Source organism: Petromyzon marinus, chromosome 58 (assembly GCF_048934315.1).
Source record: "Petromyzon marinus isolate PM22_M1 ecotype Great Lakes invasive population chromosome 58, UKy_Petmar_22M1.pri1.0, whole genome shotgun sequence".
NCBI lineage: Eukaryota > Metazoa > Chordata > Hyperoartia > Petromyzontiformes > Petromyzontidae > Petromyzon > Petromyzon marinus.
Window position 1 is genome coordinate 4135959 of NC_133724.1, and position 14699 is coordinate 4150657.

General features: G+C 57.5%; 1 protein-coding gene across 1 annotated transcript in view; it reads right to left on the bottom strand.

The window, feature by feature from the left end:
- Positions 1 to 14699, bottom strand: part of LOC116955095 (uncharacterized) — a 16561-nt gene extending 1862 nt beyond the window's left edge. Inside the window, exons 1-5 of the mRNA XM_032976068.2 lie at positions 13985 to 14699; positions 4503 to 5035; positions 3867 to 4019; positions 1962 to 2078; positions 645 to 935 (exon numbers count right to left, since the gene is read on the bottom strand). Of these exons, the coding sequence (XP_032831959.1) occupies positions 645 to 935; positions 1962 to 2078; positions 3867 to 4019; positions 4503 to 5004 (1063 nt within the window). The 5' untranslated portion in view covers positions 5005 to 5035; positions 13985 to 14699. The remainder of the gene's footprint in view (positions 1 to 644; positions 936 to 1961; positions 2079 to 3866; positions 4020 to 4502; positions 5036 to 13984) is intronic.

Consider the following 14699-nt stretch of genomic DNA (forward strand, 5'->3'; position numbering starts at 1 on the left):
CCTTCACCCTCGGCCTGTGCTGGGCTGCTTCCCCTACCACAGCTGCGCTCGGGTCCCCTCTTGCGACTCGATCCTCTCGTGGCGACGGCGCCGACGCCGCGTGCTCCCCGGCGTCGGTTTGGACAAACGCGGAGCCAACTCGGCAGGGGGGCCCCCATCACGCGGCCAGAGGCCCGGCGTAGCGCGTCGGGGGCACCGTCAGTACTTGACGCAGGTCCTGCGGTGGCGGGCGAGGTTGAAGGAGCGCGTGAAGCGGCGCCCGCACTCGGCGCACACGAAGGGCCTCTCCCCCGTGTGGATCCTGCGGTGAATGCGCAGGTCGGACGAGCGCAGGAAGCTGCGGCCGCACTCCTCGCAGGCGAACGGCTTCACCGTGCCGTGCGTCATCTCGTGCCGCCGCAGGTAGCGCTCGCTGCCGAAGCGCTGCCCGCACTTCTTGCAGAACATCGTCGCGCCGCTCGCCTCCGTCGCCGCCGACCCCGCCAGCGCCGCCGACGCCGCCGGCGCCGGCGCCCCCGGCGCCCCCGACGACGACGACGGGGCGGGCCAGGGCGCGGCGGGCGAGTCGTGGCGGCCCCCGCGTGCCAGCGAGCCGCCCGGGCCCTGCGCCGTCACCGCCACGCGCCCAGCGCCGTGGTCCTCACCTTCGGAGCTTTCCAACTTCGGCAGCGGAGGGTGGAAATTTCCCGGCCACCTATCGGGCGGTTCGTGCCCCCGGTCCGCCCAGCTGGCGCCCCGCTCGAGGCTCCCCCAGCGGGGGGCTCGGCCCGGCGTCGCTCCTCCTCCTCCTCCGCCTCCGCCGCCTTCGTCGTTGTCGTCAATGTCGTCGTTGTCGTAGTCCTCGTCGTCTTGCGTCTCCACCGCCCCCTGGCAGAAGGCGCTGGCTTCGTCCAGCTCGCACGCCAGGCTGCCCTCGGCGGCGCCGGCCTTCTCCCCTGTAGGGGGGACAAGGCAGCCGACATCTCCGTGAATAATATTGGTCGCGAAAGCCTACGTGTTAAACTGTCCTGCCAACCTGCCAACCCCCTTGCTCCATATATCCACTGCTGAGACTCTCATCGTCGCCGCGCCTCCATCGGAGCCTGCCCCTGCCCGCCTCGGCTACTGCGATTCTCCCCCACTTCCCCAAACTCCGTACCCCTCATCATCCCTCGCCTCCAAATTCCATACGATCCCAAAATGCAGCAGCAGCCGCCAGACTGACCGACCCCGGGCACACGTAAACATTGAGTCGTTCTCCCCAGCGCTCCCTTGATACCTCCACTGGCTCGCGCCTTTCGCAACGGCGTTCCCGAATCACAACTGTGAAAAAGAGCCTTGCGCAACTCATCGGATTCCTTCAACCTCAATAAATATTCTGATTTTAAACTGCAAGGTCGACCGTACTTGCGCCGCCCGTATCCTGATCTCGCTCCCCTCTGCTCCCCGCACTGCTCCAGCAGGCAGGCCCACTCCTCCAGTACGTCCCCCGTCTCGCGGAAACCTTGGGGGGGGCCCACCGATTTAGGGGCCACCGATTTGGGGGACCACCGATTTAGGGGGCCACCGATTTGGGGGCCGACTTGTGTCAAGCCGTCAGCCCACAAAGCGGTCTAAAATTAAACAGTTTTTTTTTTGTTTTAACCAGGTTAAGGCCGACTGAGCGATATAGCACTTTTTTCCCGAAGCGACCTGGGGACTTGATGGCTGGCTCATCACGTGGAAATTTACAGCAGGCAAATACTCTTTAAACGCACGTCCATCCTCAATGCGGAGGGAAAAAACCGGAGGGCTTGGGAGAACAATCCACGCGCCCGTGTGGAGAGAGAGAGAGAGAGACACACGCAAACACCAAATATGCAAGCGTCTGGGGGTCGGGATCGAACCCACGACCTGTAAACCAGGCGAGCTAGTTAACATCTCACCACCGTGGCCAGCCATCGTCTCGTGCCGGGGGGGGGGGGGAGGGGGGGGGGCGGCACCTTCGTGGAGCGGCTCGGTCTTCACACTCGCCGCCCTCCAAGCTTCCGCCACCCCCGCCGCGTCGTCCGCTTCGGCCTCGCCAGCTCCAATCGCGGCCGGTCCCACCGCGGCCACGTCTGCAACGGCACCGCCGGGATCATGCTCGGCGTTCTCCGGGGGGAGTGTTCGTAAGAGGCGCGCGCGTGTGTGTGTGTGTGTCAGCGGGGAGCGGTAGTGCAGCGGTCCGGTTAGGTCCTAGGCCTCCCCCACCCCCACACCCCCAGGTCGGCTCACCCCAAACCAACACCCGGTGCGGTGCGTAAACATCGCCACTGGGAAGACAAAGGCGGCCGGGCGTGGCGCTGGCAACCCACCCCCCCTCCTGTGCCGTTCCGGTGTTCATCGGTGCTCGCTAACGGCACTTGCCCCAACAGTCTTAAGGCTATCCGGGGGGGGGGGGGGGTCTTTGATTTTGTGTTTTAGCTTCGGCTGTTATTTTTTTTTCATTGTTACAATTCTTTTTAGTTTGTTTTCCTTCTCCCCCCCCACCCCCCACCCACAACACCGCCGATGAGCCACGGTTGGCGGCTACGTGCTTAAACGAAAGAAGTTCAAAGTACACGTACATTGTTGTGATCTCGCTAGCTTACTTTGGGAAACACCGTTTCAGGAGGGTCTTTTTGTGGTGGGGGTGGCGATGTCGCTACGTGTGACCCCAATTGAGTAATTCGCAGATACGTTTTTGGCCAATACCAGTTAAATTGTACGTTTATTGTTAGCCACGCGGCGGAAACTGTATAACCCAGTGCAGAACAAACTCCACTCACTCTCACTCTGCAGAACGGGGAGATCATACAAACTCCACTCACTCTGTAGGACAGGGGGAGATCATACAAACTCCACTCACTCTGCAGAACAGGGGGAGATCATACAAACTCCACTCACTCTGCAGAACAGGGGGAGATCATACAAACTCCATTCACTCTGTAGGACAGGGGGAGATCACACAAACTCCACTCATTCTCACTCTGCAGAACAAGGGGAAGATCATACAAACTCCTCTCAGTCTGCAGAACAGAGGGAGATCATACAAACTCCACTCACTCTCACTCTGCAGAACAGGGGGAAATCACACAAACTCCACTCACTCTGCAGAACAAGGGGAGATCATACAAACTCCACTCACTCTGCAGAACAGGGGGAGATCATACAAACTCCACTCACTCTGTAGGACAGGGGGAGATCATACAAACTCCATGCAGAAAGGCACCCGAGTAGGGAATCAAACTCGGGGTTTTCTTGCTCCGAGGCACAGGCTTTACCATCCAGTCTGTGAACACAGCGCCTGCTGACACGGGAATGACATGTGGGTTCCATCCCATCATCCTATTCCATCACAACTAAGGTTGAGTGCGGCGTGCACGGGGAAAATTGCATTTTTTAAATTGTTTTATTTTACCTGCTAAGGCCCACTGAGCTACGTAGCTGTTTTTCAGAAGTGACCTGGCCACAAATGAAAGCTCAACCAAGTGGCTTATCGCGTGGAAATTTATAGCAGCCAAATAACTCCAAATGCACGTCGATTCTAAGTGCGCGGGGGAAAACCGGAGGACCCGGAGAAAAAATCCACGCGACCACAGACGGAGAGAAAAACACGCAAACTTCAAATAAACAGCTGCAGGCGTCGTCAGGGTCGGGATCGAACCCACGACCTCCCGTGTACCAGGCGAGGTAGTTAACATCCCCTAGCCACCGTGTGCGCACTCGCGGGCTGTGTACCCTCCTCCTCCTGGACCCCACGACCCCCGGGGCGATCCGACACAAATTTTGAACAACACGACCTCCCGTACACACCAGGCGAGGCAGTCGACATCCCCTAGCCACCGTGGGGCGGCCGCGAGCGAAGCTGCGAGCCGGTCACTCACGGGCATCGGGTGGCTCGAGGGCACCGTCGTGGAGGCCCGCCGAGCTGACGCCGCGTGACCACCGCACCACCGCCGTGCCGTCGGGGGCCGCGCCGTCCTCGTCCATGTCCAGGGCCGACGCCTCCGCCGCGTCCTCTCCGTAGCCGTCGCCGTCTGGTGCACCGCGACCGGAACAAGTGAGGCAATCTCGCCGTGCCGGAGGCAGCGAGCGGCGCTCTACGTACGCGCCGGCCGGTTGGGGCTGGGTTGTCGGGTCACGTTGGGGCCCGCGCGGTTTTGGGGTTCGGTTATCAACTCGTTGGTGACCGCGTGCCGTGAACGTCCCCCAAACGAAAGCCACGTACCGATCCGCGGCAGCAGGGCGCGAACGCGTCGCCGGCGTTTGCCCCAACAACACGACCGCGCGTATTCCGGTGGAACAAGCGGACTACTCCACCCGCGGGGGGAGGAGGGGGGCGGTAGCCACACAAAAGAGGCGGCGCGTGGCTGACCGCCGCCGCCGCCGCCGCAATTACAATCGGCCTTCGCCGACACGGGAGTGCGACGTATGCGGGAGGCTTATCCGGGTCGTGGCAATCGGCCGCCGCCGCCCGTCCGCCCGTCCGCCCGTCCGCCCGTCCGCCCGGCGCCTCGTACCCTGCACGCTGTGGCCCGGCGAGGACAGCCGCACGTCCCGGTCCTCGTCGGCGCCGTGCCCGTAGAACGTCGCCGCGTCCAGGAGGCGGAACCGCTCGGCCGAATGCGACAGCTCGCGGCTCAGGTTGCTCAGCATGTGGACGATGGTGTCGAGCAGCGAGCCGAGGAACGGGTGCAGCGCCAGCACGTCCGACGGCCCGTCGTGGTGCCCTCCGCCGCAACCGCCGGCGCCTCCGCCGCAACCGCCGGCGCCGCGCCCCACCTGCTCGGCGACGCGCCGCAGGGCGGCGTAGAAGGCGAAGGGCAGTCGCTCCTTGGCGGCGGCGAGAAGCTCGGCGCGCACGGGCGCCTGGGCGGCGCACGCCAGCAGCGCCTCGTAGTCGCCGATGCCGAGCTCGGCCTCGACCGCCTCGAGCACGCGAGCGCTCACGCCGTGCGCGCCGAGCCACGCCGGGAAGTCCTCGCGCGGGTCCAGCACCGCCTCCGCGCAGAGCGCCGCCATCGGCGCGCGGGGGAGTGGCGGGGCGCGGTGCCTGCACGCCGAGGAGGAGGAGGAGGAGGAGGGGTCAGGGGTCGCGTTTCATTTCATTCGCGAATTATTGACGAAAACTTTCGTCAACAGAGAGGTTTTTTTTTTGTTGTCGTTTGATCCGAGCCGACGACGACCGAGCGGACGAGAGTCGCTCGGCACAGCGACGTCTGCGACACCCCCGCCGGAAGATGACAGCGCGACCGACTGTGAAGGGACGAAATGACCTCGTCTGAATATTATCAATTGAAATAACCGGTGACTAAATAAAGAGTGGGCCGGGGTCGCGCAGTGAGCAGCACGGTGGCGACGGCACGGAGACGTCGGGGTTAGTCGGAGGCGACATTTTTACCATCACCAGGGAAGGGCCCACTGAGCTATGTAGCTCTTTTACAGCGCAAATTATAGCTCGGTGAAGTGGCTTATCGCTGGGGAAAATTATCGCAGCCAAGTAACTCCTTAAACGAGTGGCGTTGATTCTAAATGTGGAGGGGAAAAACTGGAGGACCCGGAGACAAAATCCACGCGACCACGGAGAGAGAGACACGCAAACTCAGAATACACAGCAGCAGGCATCAGGGTCAGGATCAAACCCACCACCTCCTGTATACCAGGCGAGGGAGTTAACATCTCCTAGCCACCGTGATGATGATGAGAGAGACACGCAAACTCCAAATATACAGCAGGCGTCAGGGTCGGGATCGAACCCACGACCTCTTGTGTACCAGGCGAGGGAGTTAACATCTCCTAGCCACCGTGATGATGACAGAGAGACACGCAAACTCCAAATATACAGCAGGCATCAGGGTCGGGATCGAACCCACGACCTCTTGTGTACCAGGCGAGGTAGTTAACATCTCCTAGCCACCGCGACGCCCTTACCTCTGGTACAGGCTTGGGCATCAGCAGCAACAGCTGAGCGACCACAAGAACGCAGAGACTGTGTTGAAGTGAAGGTCACACGTTCCGTGTATGTTTCAACAAAGGCATGCACAGTCCAAAGACAAAGGTCCTCCGTATAGCCTTTAAGAGACTGCTTGAGCAAGTGCCGTTAGGGAAGACACCTCTGAAGGCCGCCATGATTCATGATGGGTGGGTGGCCGGCAACCCAACTTGGCCGCCTTTGTCTCCCCGGTTGCTTATGTTCGCACACCGCACCAGGTGCTCATTTTAAGGCCGAGTCGACCTAGGGGAGGCCCGGCACCGGTTCACCGTCGTTGGCCGTGATGAGTGGGAATCAAATTCGGGTCGCCGGGTTCGTAGCCGAGCGCGCTAACCACTACGCTCTCCAAAGTTCACACACACACGCACGCGGGAATTCTGAAAAACTCTGATGAACGCCAGCGTCGGCAGTGGCAGCACGCAACTGTCCCAATGATTCTCACATTTCATGACGGCACTGCCCAGGATTTGTGGCTCGCGACACGTCGACCGGTAAAGGACAATACATATTTCAGATGAAGCGTCCATAAACCGCAGCACTGCTGACTCTTCAAATGGCTTGCGTGATTTGCCCTCGAGCAACCTGCCCACGAGAGAGCACAGCGTCACTTTCGCTCGCAATCTTTTTGTTGAATTCAACTGTGGGCGTCCCCCCGTGGCGGCCTTCCCCTCCACGTAGGCTGCCGAGTGGGTGCCGTGCAACGCCCGTGACGTGTGCAACCGTGGGGGAGAAGGGAGGTTCAGCAGCTAACTTGAGCCCCCTGCGATGCACGCAGGGGGTTATAATCCAGCACAAGAGATAAACCGGGCGAGAAATATCCACACAGCCCCTGGCGCTAGCCAAAACTCTGACCATGACCATAGATAGCTCTCTCTCTCTCTCTAGCCCCAATACTATTCCTGACTTTAACTCTAGCCCTGGTGATACCCCTGACTGTAACCATGACCACAGGTAACCCTGACTCTAGCCCTGGTGATACCCCTGACTGTAACCATGACCACAGGTAACCCTGACTCTAGCCCTGGTGATACCCCAGTCTCTAACCATGACCACAGACAACCCTGACTCTAGCCCTGGTGATAACCCTGTCTCTAACCATGACAACAGGTAACCCTGACTCTAGCCCTGGTGATACCCCAGTCTCTAACCATGACAACAGGTAACCCTGACTCTAGCCCTGGTGATACCCCAGTCTCTAACCATGACCACAGGTAACCCTGACTCTAGCCCTGGTGATACCCCAGTCTCTAACCATGACCACAGACAACCCTGACTCTAGCCCTGGTGATAACCCTGACTGTAACCATGACCACAGGTTACCCTGACTCTAGCTCTGGCGATACCCCAGTCTCTAACCATGACCACAAATAACCTTGACTCTAGCCCTGGTGATACCCCCTGTCTCTAACCATGACCACAGATAACCCTGACTCTAGCCCTGGTGATAACCCTGACTGTAACCATGACCACAGATAACCCTGACTCTAGCCCTGGTGATAGCCCAGTCTCTAACCATGACCACAGGTTACCCTGACTCTAGCTCTGGCGATACCCCAGTCTCTAACCATGACCACAGGTAACCCTGACTCTAGCCCTGGTGATAACCCTGACTGTAACCATGACCACAGGTTACCCTGACTCTAGCTCTGGCGATACCCCAGTCTCTAACCATGACCACAAATAACCCTGACTCTAGCCCTGGTGATACCCCCTGTCTCTAACCATGACCACAGATAACCCTGACTCTAGCCCTGGTGAGAACCCTGACTGTAACCATGACCACAGATAACCCTGACTCTAGCCCTGGTGATAGCCCAGTCTCTAACCATGACCACAGGTTACCCTGACTCTAGCTCTGGCGATACCCCAGTCTCTAACCATGACCACAAATAACCCTGACTCTAGCCCTGGTGATAACCCTGACTGTAACCATGACCACAGATAACCCTGACTCTAGCCCTGGTGATAGCCCAGTCTCTAACCATGACCACAGGTTACCCTGACTCTAGCTCTGGCGATACCCCAGTCTCTAACCATGACCACAAATAACCCTGACTCTAGCCCTGGTGATAACCCTGACTGTAACCATGACCACAGGTTACCCTGACTCTAGCCCTGGTGATAGCCCAGTCTCTAACCATGACCACAGATAACCCTGAATCTAGCCCGTCTCTAACCATGACCACAGGTAACCCTGAATCTAGCCCTGTCTCTAACCATGACCACAGGTAACCCTGAATCTAGCCCGTCTCTAACCATGACCACAGATAACCCTGACTCTAGCCTTGGTGATACCCCCGACGCTTGCCGTGTCCCGTCACGATGTCCCCGACGCTGCCAGTCCTGCCGCCGAGTGGACACGTTAAATGTAACCGCGCTCAGCTACGAGACCAGGGTGCGTGCTTGATCTTTCCCCACTGGTCACCTCCACGTATCCCGTTGCACGTGCCATTGGCCAAATGCATCGCCACAGGATTCAAAAAAATGGAAAGAACGACGATAGCAATCATGATGCAACGGAGACTGCCGCTGCGATATGGGCAACGCGAGAAGCACAATGCCTTCTTAACAGATTTCCGGCGAAAGCAAGGGCGCTAGTTGTAAGAGAGCAGAGGCAGAGGGGCGTCCGTGGTGCAGTGCAGCTCGAGACGTTCGTTAGCAAGAGTGTGGCCTTAAAATGAAAAAAATATATATATACATACAAAGTAAAACCTTGGATCGCGAGTAACTTGGTCTGCGAGTGTTTTGCAAGACGAGCAAAACATTTGTCAATCAATATTAATTTGATAAACGAGCGAGGGTCTTGCGATACTAGTAGTACGTGTACACGCTTTGTACTGCCGAGCAACACGTGATCACAGCTGACGTACGAGTGCTTTCGATTACGAACACGCTTCCGGAACGAATTACGCTCGCAATCCAAGGTGTTGCTGTGATGGGCGACGTTTCGGGCAAACAGTCCTTCGCTACGCACCAAGAGGCCAGAGAGACGTGCGTGGTTACGAGTTACGCTGCAGGGCCTGGCACACCACCGTGGCCCTCGTATGTCGCCATGGTGGATGGGGTATAGGGTGACCGACCCCGAGGCATTGGAACGAAGATGACCGACATTAACAGAATAAGCTCGTCTGTGTTATAAATAGATGGAGGAGTCTCGCGTTGTCCATGACCCGTGGACCCAAGTGCCTCCATAAAGGCTGCGAGGGGGGAGATTGGAATTTTTCGTTGGGATGTGCGTGTGGTGCCGGGGTGGTGGGGGGGGGGGGTCTGTGTCACGCTACGAACCCGGCGAGCCGAGTTCGATTCCCGGCTCACGGCCTCCAACGCCACTGACGATTATCTGAACCGGTCCTCGGCCCTCCCCCGAGGTCTACTCGGCCTCACTCAAACGAGTAGCCTGGCGCTGTGCGTGAACATTGCCACTGGGGGAGACAAAGGCGGCCGGGCGTGGCCGCTGGCCACCCACCCCCCTCGTGTGCCGTGCCGGCCTTCATAGGTGCTACCCACTAACAGCACTTGCCCCAACAGCCTGTTAAGGCTACACGGGGAACTTTGGCTTCGTGGTGCCGGGAGTATCTGTGTTCTGCTCACCCTCACGAGGGCAGTAAGTTCTCTCTCTCTCTCTCTCATGCCCAACGTTGTTGTTTTTTAACTCCGCAAAGATCCCCGGGTCGGCTTCACTCACGCTGTACAGATGACTCCCCGACTTACGACGTCTCGATTTACGACACCCCCCCCCCCCCCGCTCTTACGACTTCTTAGTAAGACCCCCCACCCCCAACAGCAATGACCAAAACTCGAATCTACAACTACCAGATGGCGCTGCTTTGCTCTTCTGCCGTGTGTTGCACTGATAGGCCGACAGTATCTTTCTCAACGCTGTTCACTAATTTGTAAATTTTCGTCAAATTTTGAAACATTTTTCTAACTTTCGCTAACGTTATGCACGTGCAGAAACGTACTTATGGATTTTCAAATGTGTTTTTTACTGAATAAATGTTGATAAAGGTTATGTTATGATAATAGGTTTTCCCCTTTTTTCTGGCAACAAAACAGTTGTGTTAAGATGTTAAAACACCAAACTGAAACCTTTTGACGAGGAATCACGTCTGCATTAACCGCAATGCCTGTGGTCAGAATGCAAACAAAAAAAACATCCTCTGATAATATATGCATTGCATATATACTGTATATGCATTGCATATATTTTCAGAGTAATCAATGCATTCATTAATCATAATAAAGGTTTTTGGGTTAGATCAAGTAAATATAAATGTGTCGTAACCCTCCACCACCCGACACAGCCAGTAAGGGATTTACATCATGAGGCCCCCTTTGCCAGTAGCAAAATATAATAATAGGTTTTTGACCCTTTTCTCTGGCAACAAAACTCAAACCTTTTTGCGAGGAATCATGTTACTGCATTAACGACAACGCTTGTGGTCAGAATGCAAACAAAACACACACTCTGATAATCTATGATGATGCGTATGTCTTCGAAACTGATTGGTCCACACCAGAGACGGCTTTCTTTTGAGCCTCGTCTCAAAACGGTGCTAGACCCCAGAGGACGCCAAACGGCGTCAAAAAGGCGTCCCCCTCTGGTCTAACGGTCGCACGTTAAGTTACGATAAATGCTGGGGGTTTTTTTTTTCCACCATTTATTTTCGTGGCCAATTTTGGTATTTTTTTACGGTACGCAACGGGTTTTCCAGGAACAGAAACCCCAATGTAAAACACTGCACCCTATGGGAGACGAAGATTTCGACTTACGACCGTCATCCAGCAACAAATTTAGGTCGTAGGTACACGGGGGGGGGGGGGGTTGCGCTACGTACTAGGTGCGGCGTGGTAGGAAACATCGCCGCTAAGGTGACAAAAGGCTTGGCCGCGCGTGGTGCTGGCCACCCCAACCGACTCTCGCGTGCTGTGCCGGCCTTCGTAAGATGCTCGCTAATAGTGCAGCACTTGCCCCAACAACAACCTGTTAAGGGGAATCTTTGTGTGTGTCTTGAGACGTATCTGCATTCAGACGAATATATAATTTTATTTCATTTTATATAATTCAACTGTGTAAATGTGTAATTATATGCAGTACTGCATAGGTGTATGCATGAGTGCATGTGTATCCGCCTATTTGTGAACAGTACTGTAAAGTAATTAGCGCGATGCTCTAGGAACCCGCCATCTGAGTTCGACTCCTGGGGTCACGGCTGGCATCAGTGGCGATTGTTTGAACCGGCCCTGCGCCCTCCCCTAGGTCGACTCAGCCTCAAATTTGTAACCCACTACGGCGTTTAAACATCGGTTCGGAGGAGGACAAAGCGGGGCCGGCGTGCATCTGGCCCACATAACCCCTCTCGTGCTCAGTTGCCAGCTTGAATAAGGTGCTCACGAACGTAGATTTTTTTTATTAGAATAGGTTTTTCCCCCTTTATTCTGGCAACAAAACTGAAACCTTTTTTACGATGTATCATGTCTGAATTAACCACAATACTTGTGGCCAGAACGGAAACCAAAAAAAAACTCTGATAATCTATGATGATGCATTGTCCTTGAAACTGATTGGTCCACACCAGAAACAGCTTTCTTTTGAGCCTCGTCTCAAAACGGTGCTAGACCAGAGGACGTCGAAAGGCGTACAAGCTCAAAGTCGAGGAGAAACCCTATAATTATATTTTGGTACTGGCAAAGGAGATCTCATGATGTAGATTTTTATTATTTTGAGAAACAGTCTACGGCTACAGATGGGATAAGTCTTTGTTCTGTATTGGTAGAAGCTACACGGCACAAAGACAAAGATCCCCCGTATAGGCTTGACAGACTGTAGGGGGGGCAAGTGCTGTTAGCGAGTAGCAGCACCTATGAAGGCCGGCACGGTGGCACACGAGGGGGTGGGTGGCCAGCACCACGCCAGGCAGCCTTTTGTCTCCCCGGTGGCGATGTTTACTACACACCGCACCAACTACTCAATTTGAGGCTGAGTCGACCTAGGGGAGGTGGGAGAGACCCCGGGACCGGTTCAAATAATCGTCACCGGCGTTGGGTGGCCGTGAGCTGGGAAACGAACCCGGTTCGCCGGGTTCTTAGCGCAGCGCGTTAACCGCTACGCACGCACGCGCACAACGCACGCGCGCGCGTTACCGTTAGGAATCAACGCGCGACAGACGATACAAGCGATGTATTGGCGAACGACCCACACATACGGGTGGGGGGTGGGGGTGCTATATCCCCCCGCGGTATATCAGGCGGCAACACCACTCCCTTTGTAATCACTCGCGGGCGGCGGCTCCGGTAATCACCCGAGATTAGCGAGGCGCAGCGCGTGGGGTTGGTGTGTGGGTGGGTGAGTGGATGTGTGGGTGGGTGTGTGTGGTGGGTGTGTGGGTGGGTGAGTGGGTGGGTGTGTGTGGTGGGTGTGTGAGTGGGTGGGTGGGTGTGTGAGTGGGTGGGTGGGTGTGTGAGTGGGTGGGTGGGTGTGTGAGTGGGTGAGTGGGTGGGTGAGTGGGTGAGTGGGTGGGTGAGTGGGTGAGTGGGTGGTGGAGTGGGTTGGTGAGTGGGTGGGTGGAGTGGGTTGGCGAGTGAGTGGGTGGGTGAGTGGAGTGATGAGTGGAGTGAGTGGGTTGGTGAGTGAGTGGGTTGGTGAGTGAGTGGGTGGGTTGGCGAGTGAGTGGGTGGGTGAGTGGGTGGGTGAGTGAGTGGGTGAGTGGGTGGGTGAGTGGGTTGGTGAGTGGGTGGGTTGGTGGGTGGGTGAGTGGGTGGGTGAGTGGGTGAGTGAGTGGGTGGGTGGGTGAGTGGGTGGGTGGGTGAGTGGGTGGGTGAGTGAGTGGGTGGGTGGGTGAATGGGTGGGTGAGTGAGGGTGGGTGGGTGAGTGGGTGGGTGAGTGAGTGGGTGAGTGAGTGGGTGGGTGGATGGGTGAGTGGGTGGGTGGATGGGTGAGTGGGTGGGTGGATGAGTAAGTGGGTGGGTGGATGAGTGAGTGGGTGGGTGGATGAGTGAGTGGGTGGGTGAGTGGGTGGGTGCGTGAGTGGGTGATTGAGTGGGTGGTGGGTGGGTGGGTGAGTGAGTGGGTGGGTGAGTGAGTGGGTGGGTGAGTGGGTGGAGTGGAGTGGGTGGGTTGGTGAGTGGAGTGAGTAGGTTGGCGAGTGGAGTGAGTGAGTGGGTGAGTGGAGTGAGTGGGTGAGTGGGTGGGTGGGTGAGTGGGTGGGTGGGTGGGTGGGTGGGTGGGTGAGTGGGTGGGTGGGTGGGTGGTGGGTGAGTGGGTGGGTGAGTGGGTGAGCGGGTGGGTGGGTGGGTGAGTGGGTGAGCGAGTGGGTGGGTGAGTGGAGTGAGTGGGTTGGTGAGTGGAGTGAGTGGGTTGGTGAGTGGAGTGAGTGGGTTGGTGAGTGAGTGAGTGGGTGAGTGAGTGGGTGGGTGAGTGAGTGGGTTGGTGAGTGAGTGGGTGAGTAAACACGGGGGGAGGGGAGGGTGGTGATAGTACGGGGAGATGAAGAGGTGAGGGGTGGGGGGAGATGAAGAGGTGGGGGGGGGATGAAGAGGTGGGGGGGGAGATGAAGAGGTGGGGGGGAGATGAAGAGGTGGGGGGGGGAGATGAAGAGGTGGGGGGGGGAGATGAAGAGGTGGGGGGGGGAGATGAAGAGGTGGTGGGGGGGGGGTCCAACCGTCACTTCTGTAACGCGGCAGACCACGGGGCTCCCCGGCTCTCCACACAACAGACTCGGCGTGTCAATCGCGAATAGTAACCCGCGGTCCTCGTCCAGAGGAACGTGGAGTTGACGCGATTACAACCCGCTACCCCCCTCCCCCTACGCCAAATACCACCTGGGAACTATCGAGGCCTCCCCCGTCGGTACCAGCTACCGACCGCGGTCCTGCCTCCCAGGCAAGGCGAGGCGACGTCCGCCACTTATTGAGCCATCGCGTTCAGGCCTCGGCGAGCTGAGCGAGGGCCGCCAATTAACGACCGCGAGCCGGACTCGCCGCCCCCCTCCTCCCCCCGACATAATTACCTTGCTGCAAGCAGGCTTTGAGGCTTTGCACGAGTCGTCGGACGGGAGCTCCCCCGCGAAATCGCCGCTCTGGCCTAGCGACACTGCCGGGAGCCTCGCCTCCTCGCGCGTATGAAAACAAGGCCGCAGAGGGGGGGGGGGTGGTGGGTGGTTGGGTGTGCTTGGTGGTGGTGGTGGTGATGATGAGGTAAGAGATTCGAGGCGATCGGTAGGGACGCGGGAACTTCACGAGGGGAGCGGTGCGCGATAGAAGCGTGGTGTGGGTGGGTGGGGGGCCCTCGTTGAGGCCTCGTGGACCCCAGGAGTAGGCAGCTGCAGCCTCGATTAGCGTGGAGCGGTGGTGGTGGGGGGGGCGGCACGCCTAAGGGTGCGCGGCGATTTGCGCGGATTGATCCCCTGACGAGGCGGCTTGGCGAATGCGTCCCAGGGTCCGCGGCGATTTGCGTAGCGGGTTCCTGAACAGCGTGGCCGGATGGGAAGATGTGTTTATTGCTGTAGGAATCCGATGAGCTATAAAGCTCTTTTAAAAAAAAATAAGATGTGCTAGGGCACGGCTTTTTCTGAACAGGCCCCGAGTGCACGATGGTCGCTGTGGCGTGGATTTAGGAGACTTATTTTGTGTGTCTATCCTCACTAAAGTCTTATGAGTCTCTTCCAGGAGATGGACCTGCCAGATTGTTTTGCCATGTCGAGGGGCCGCCCATAAATGACGTCA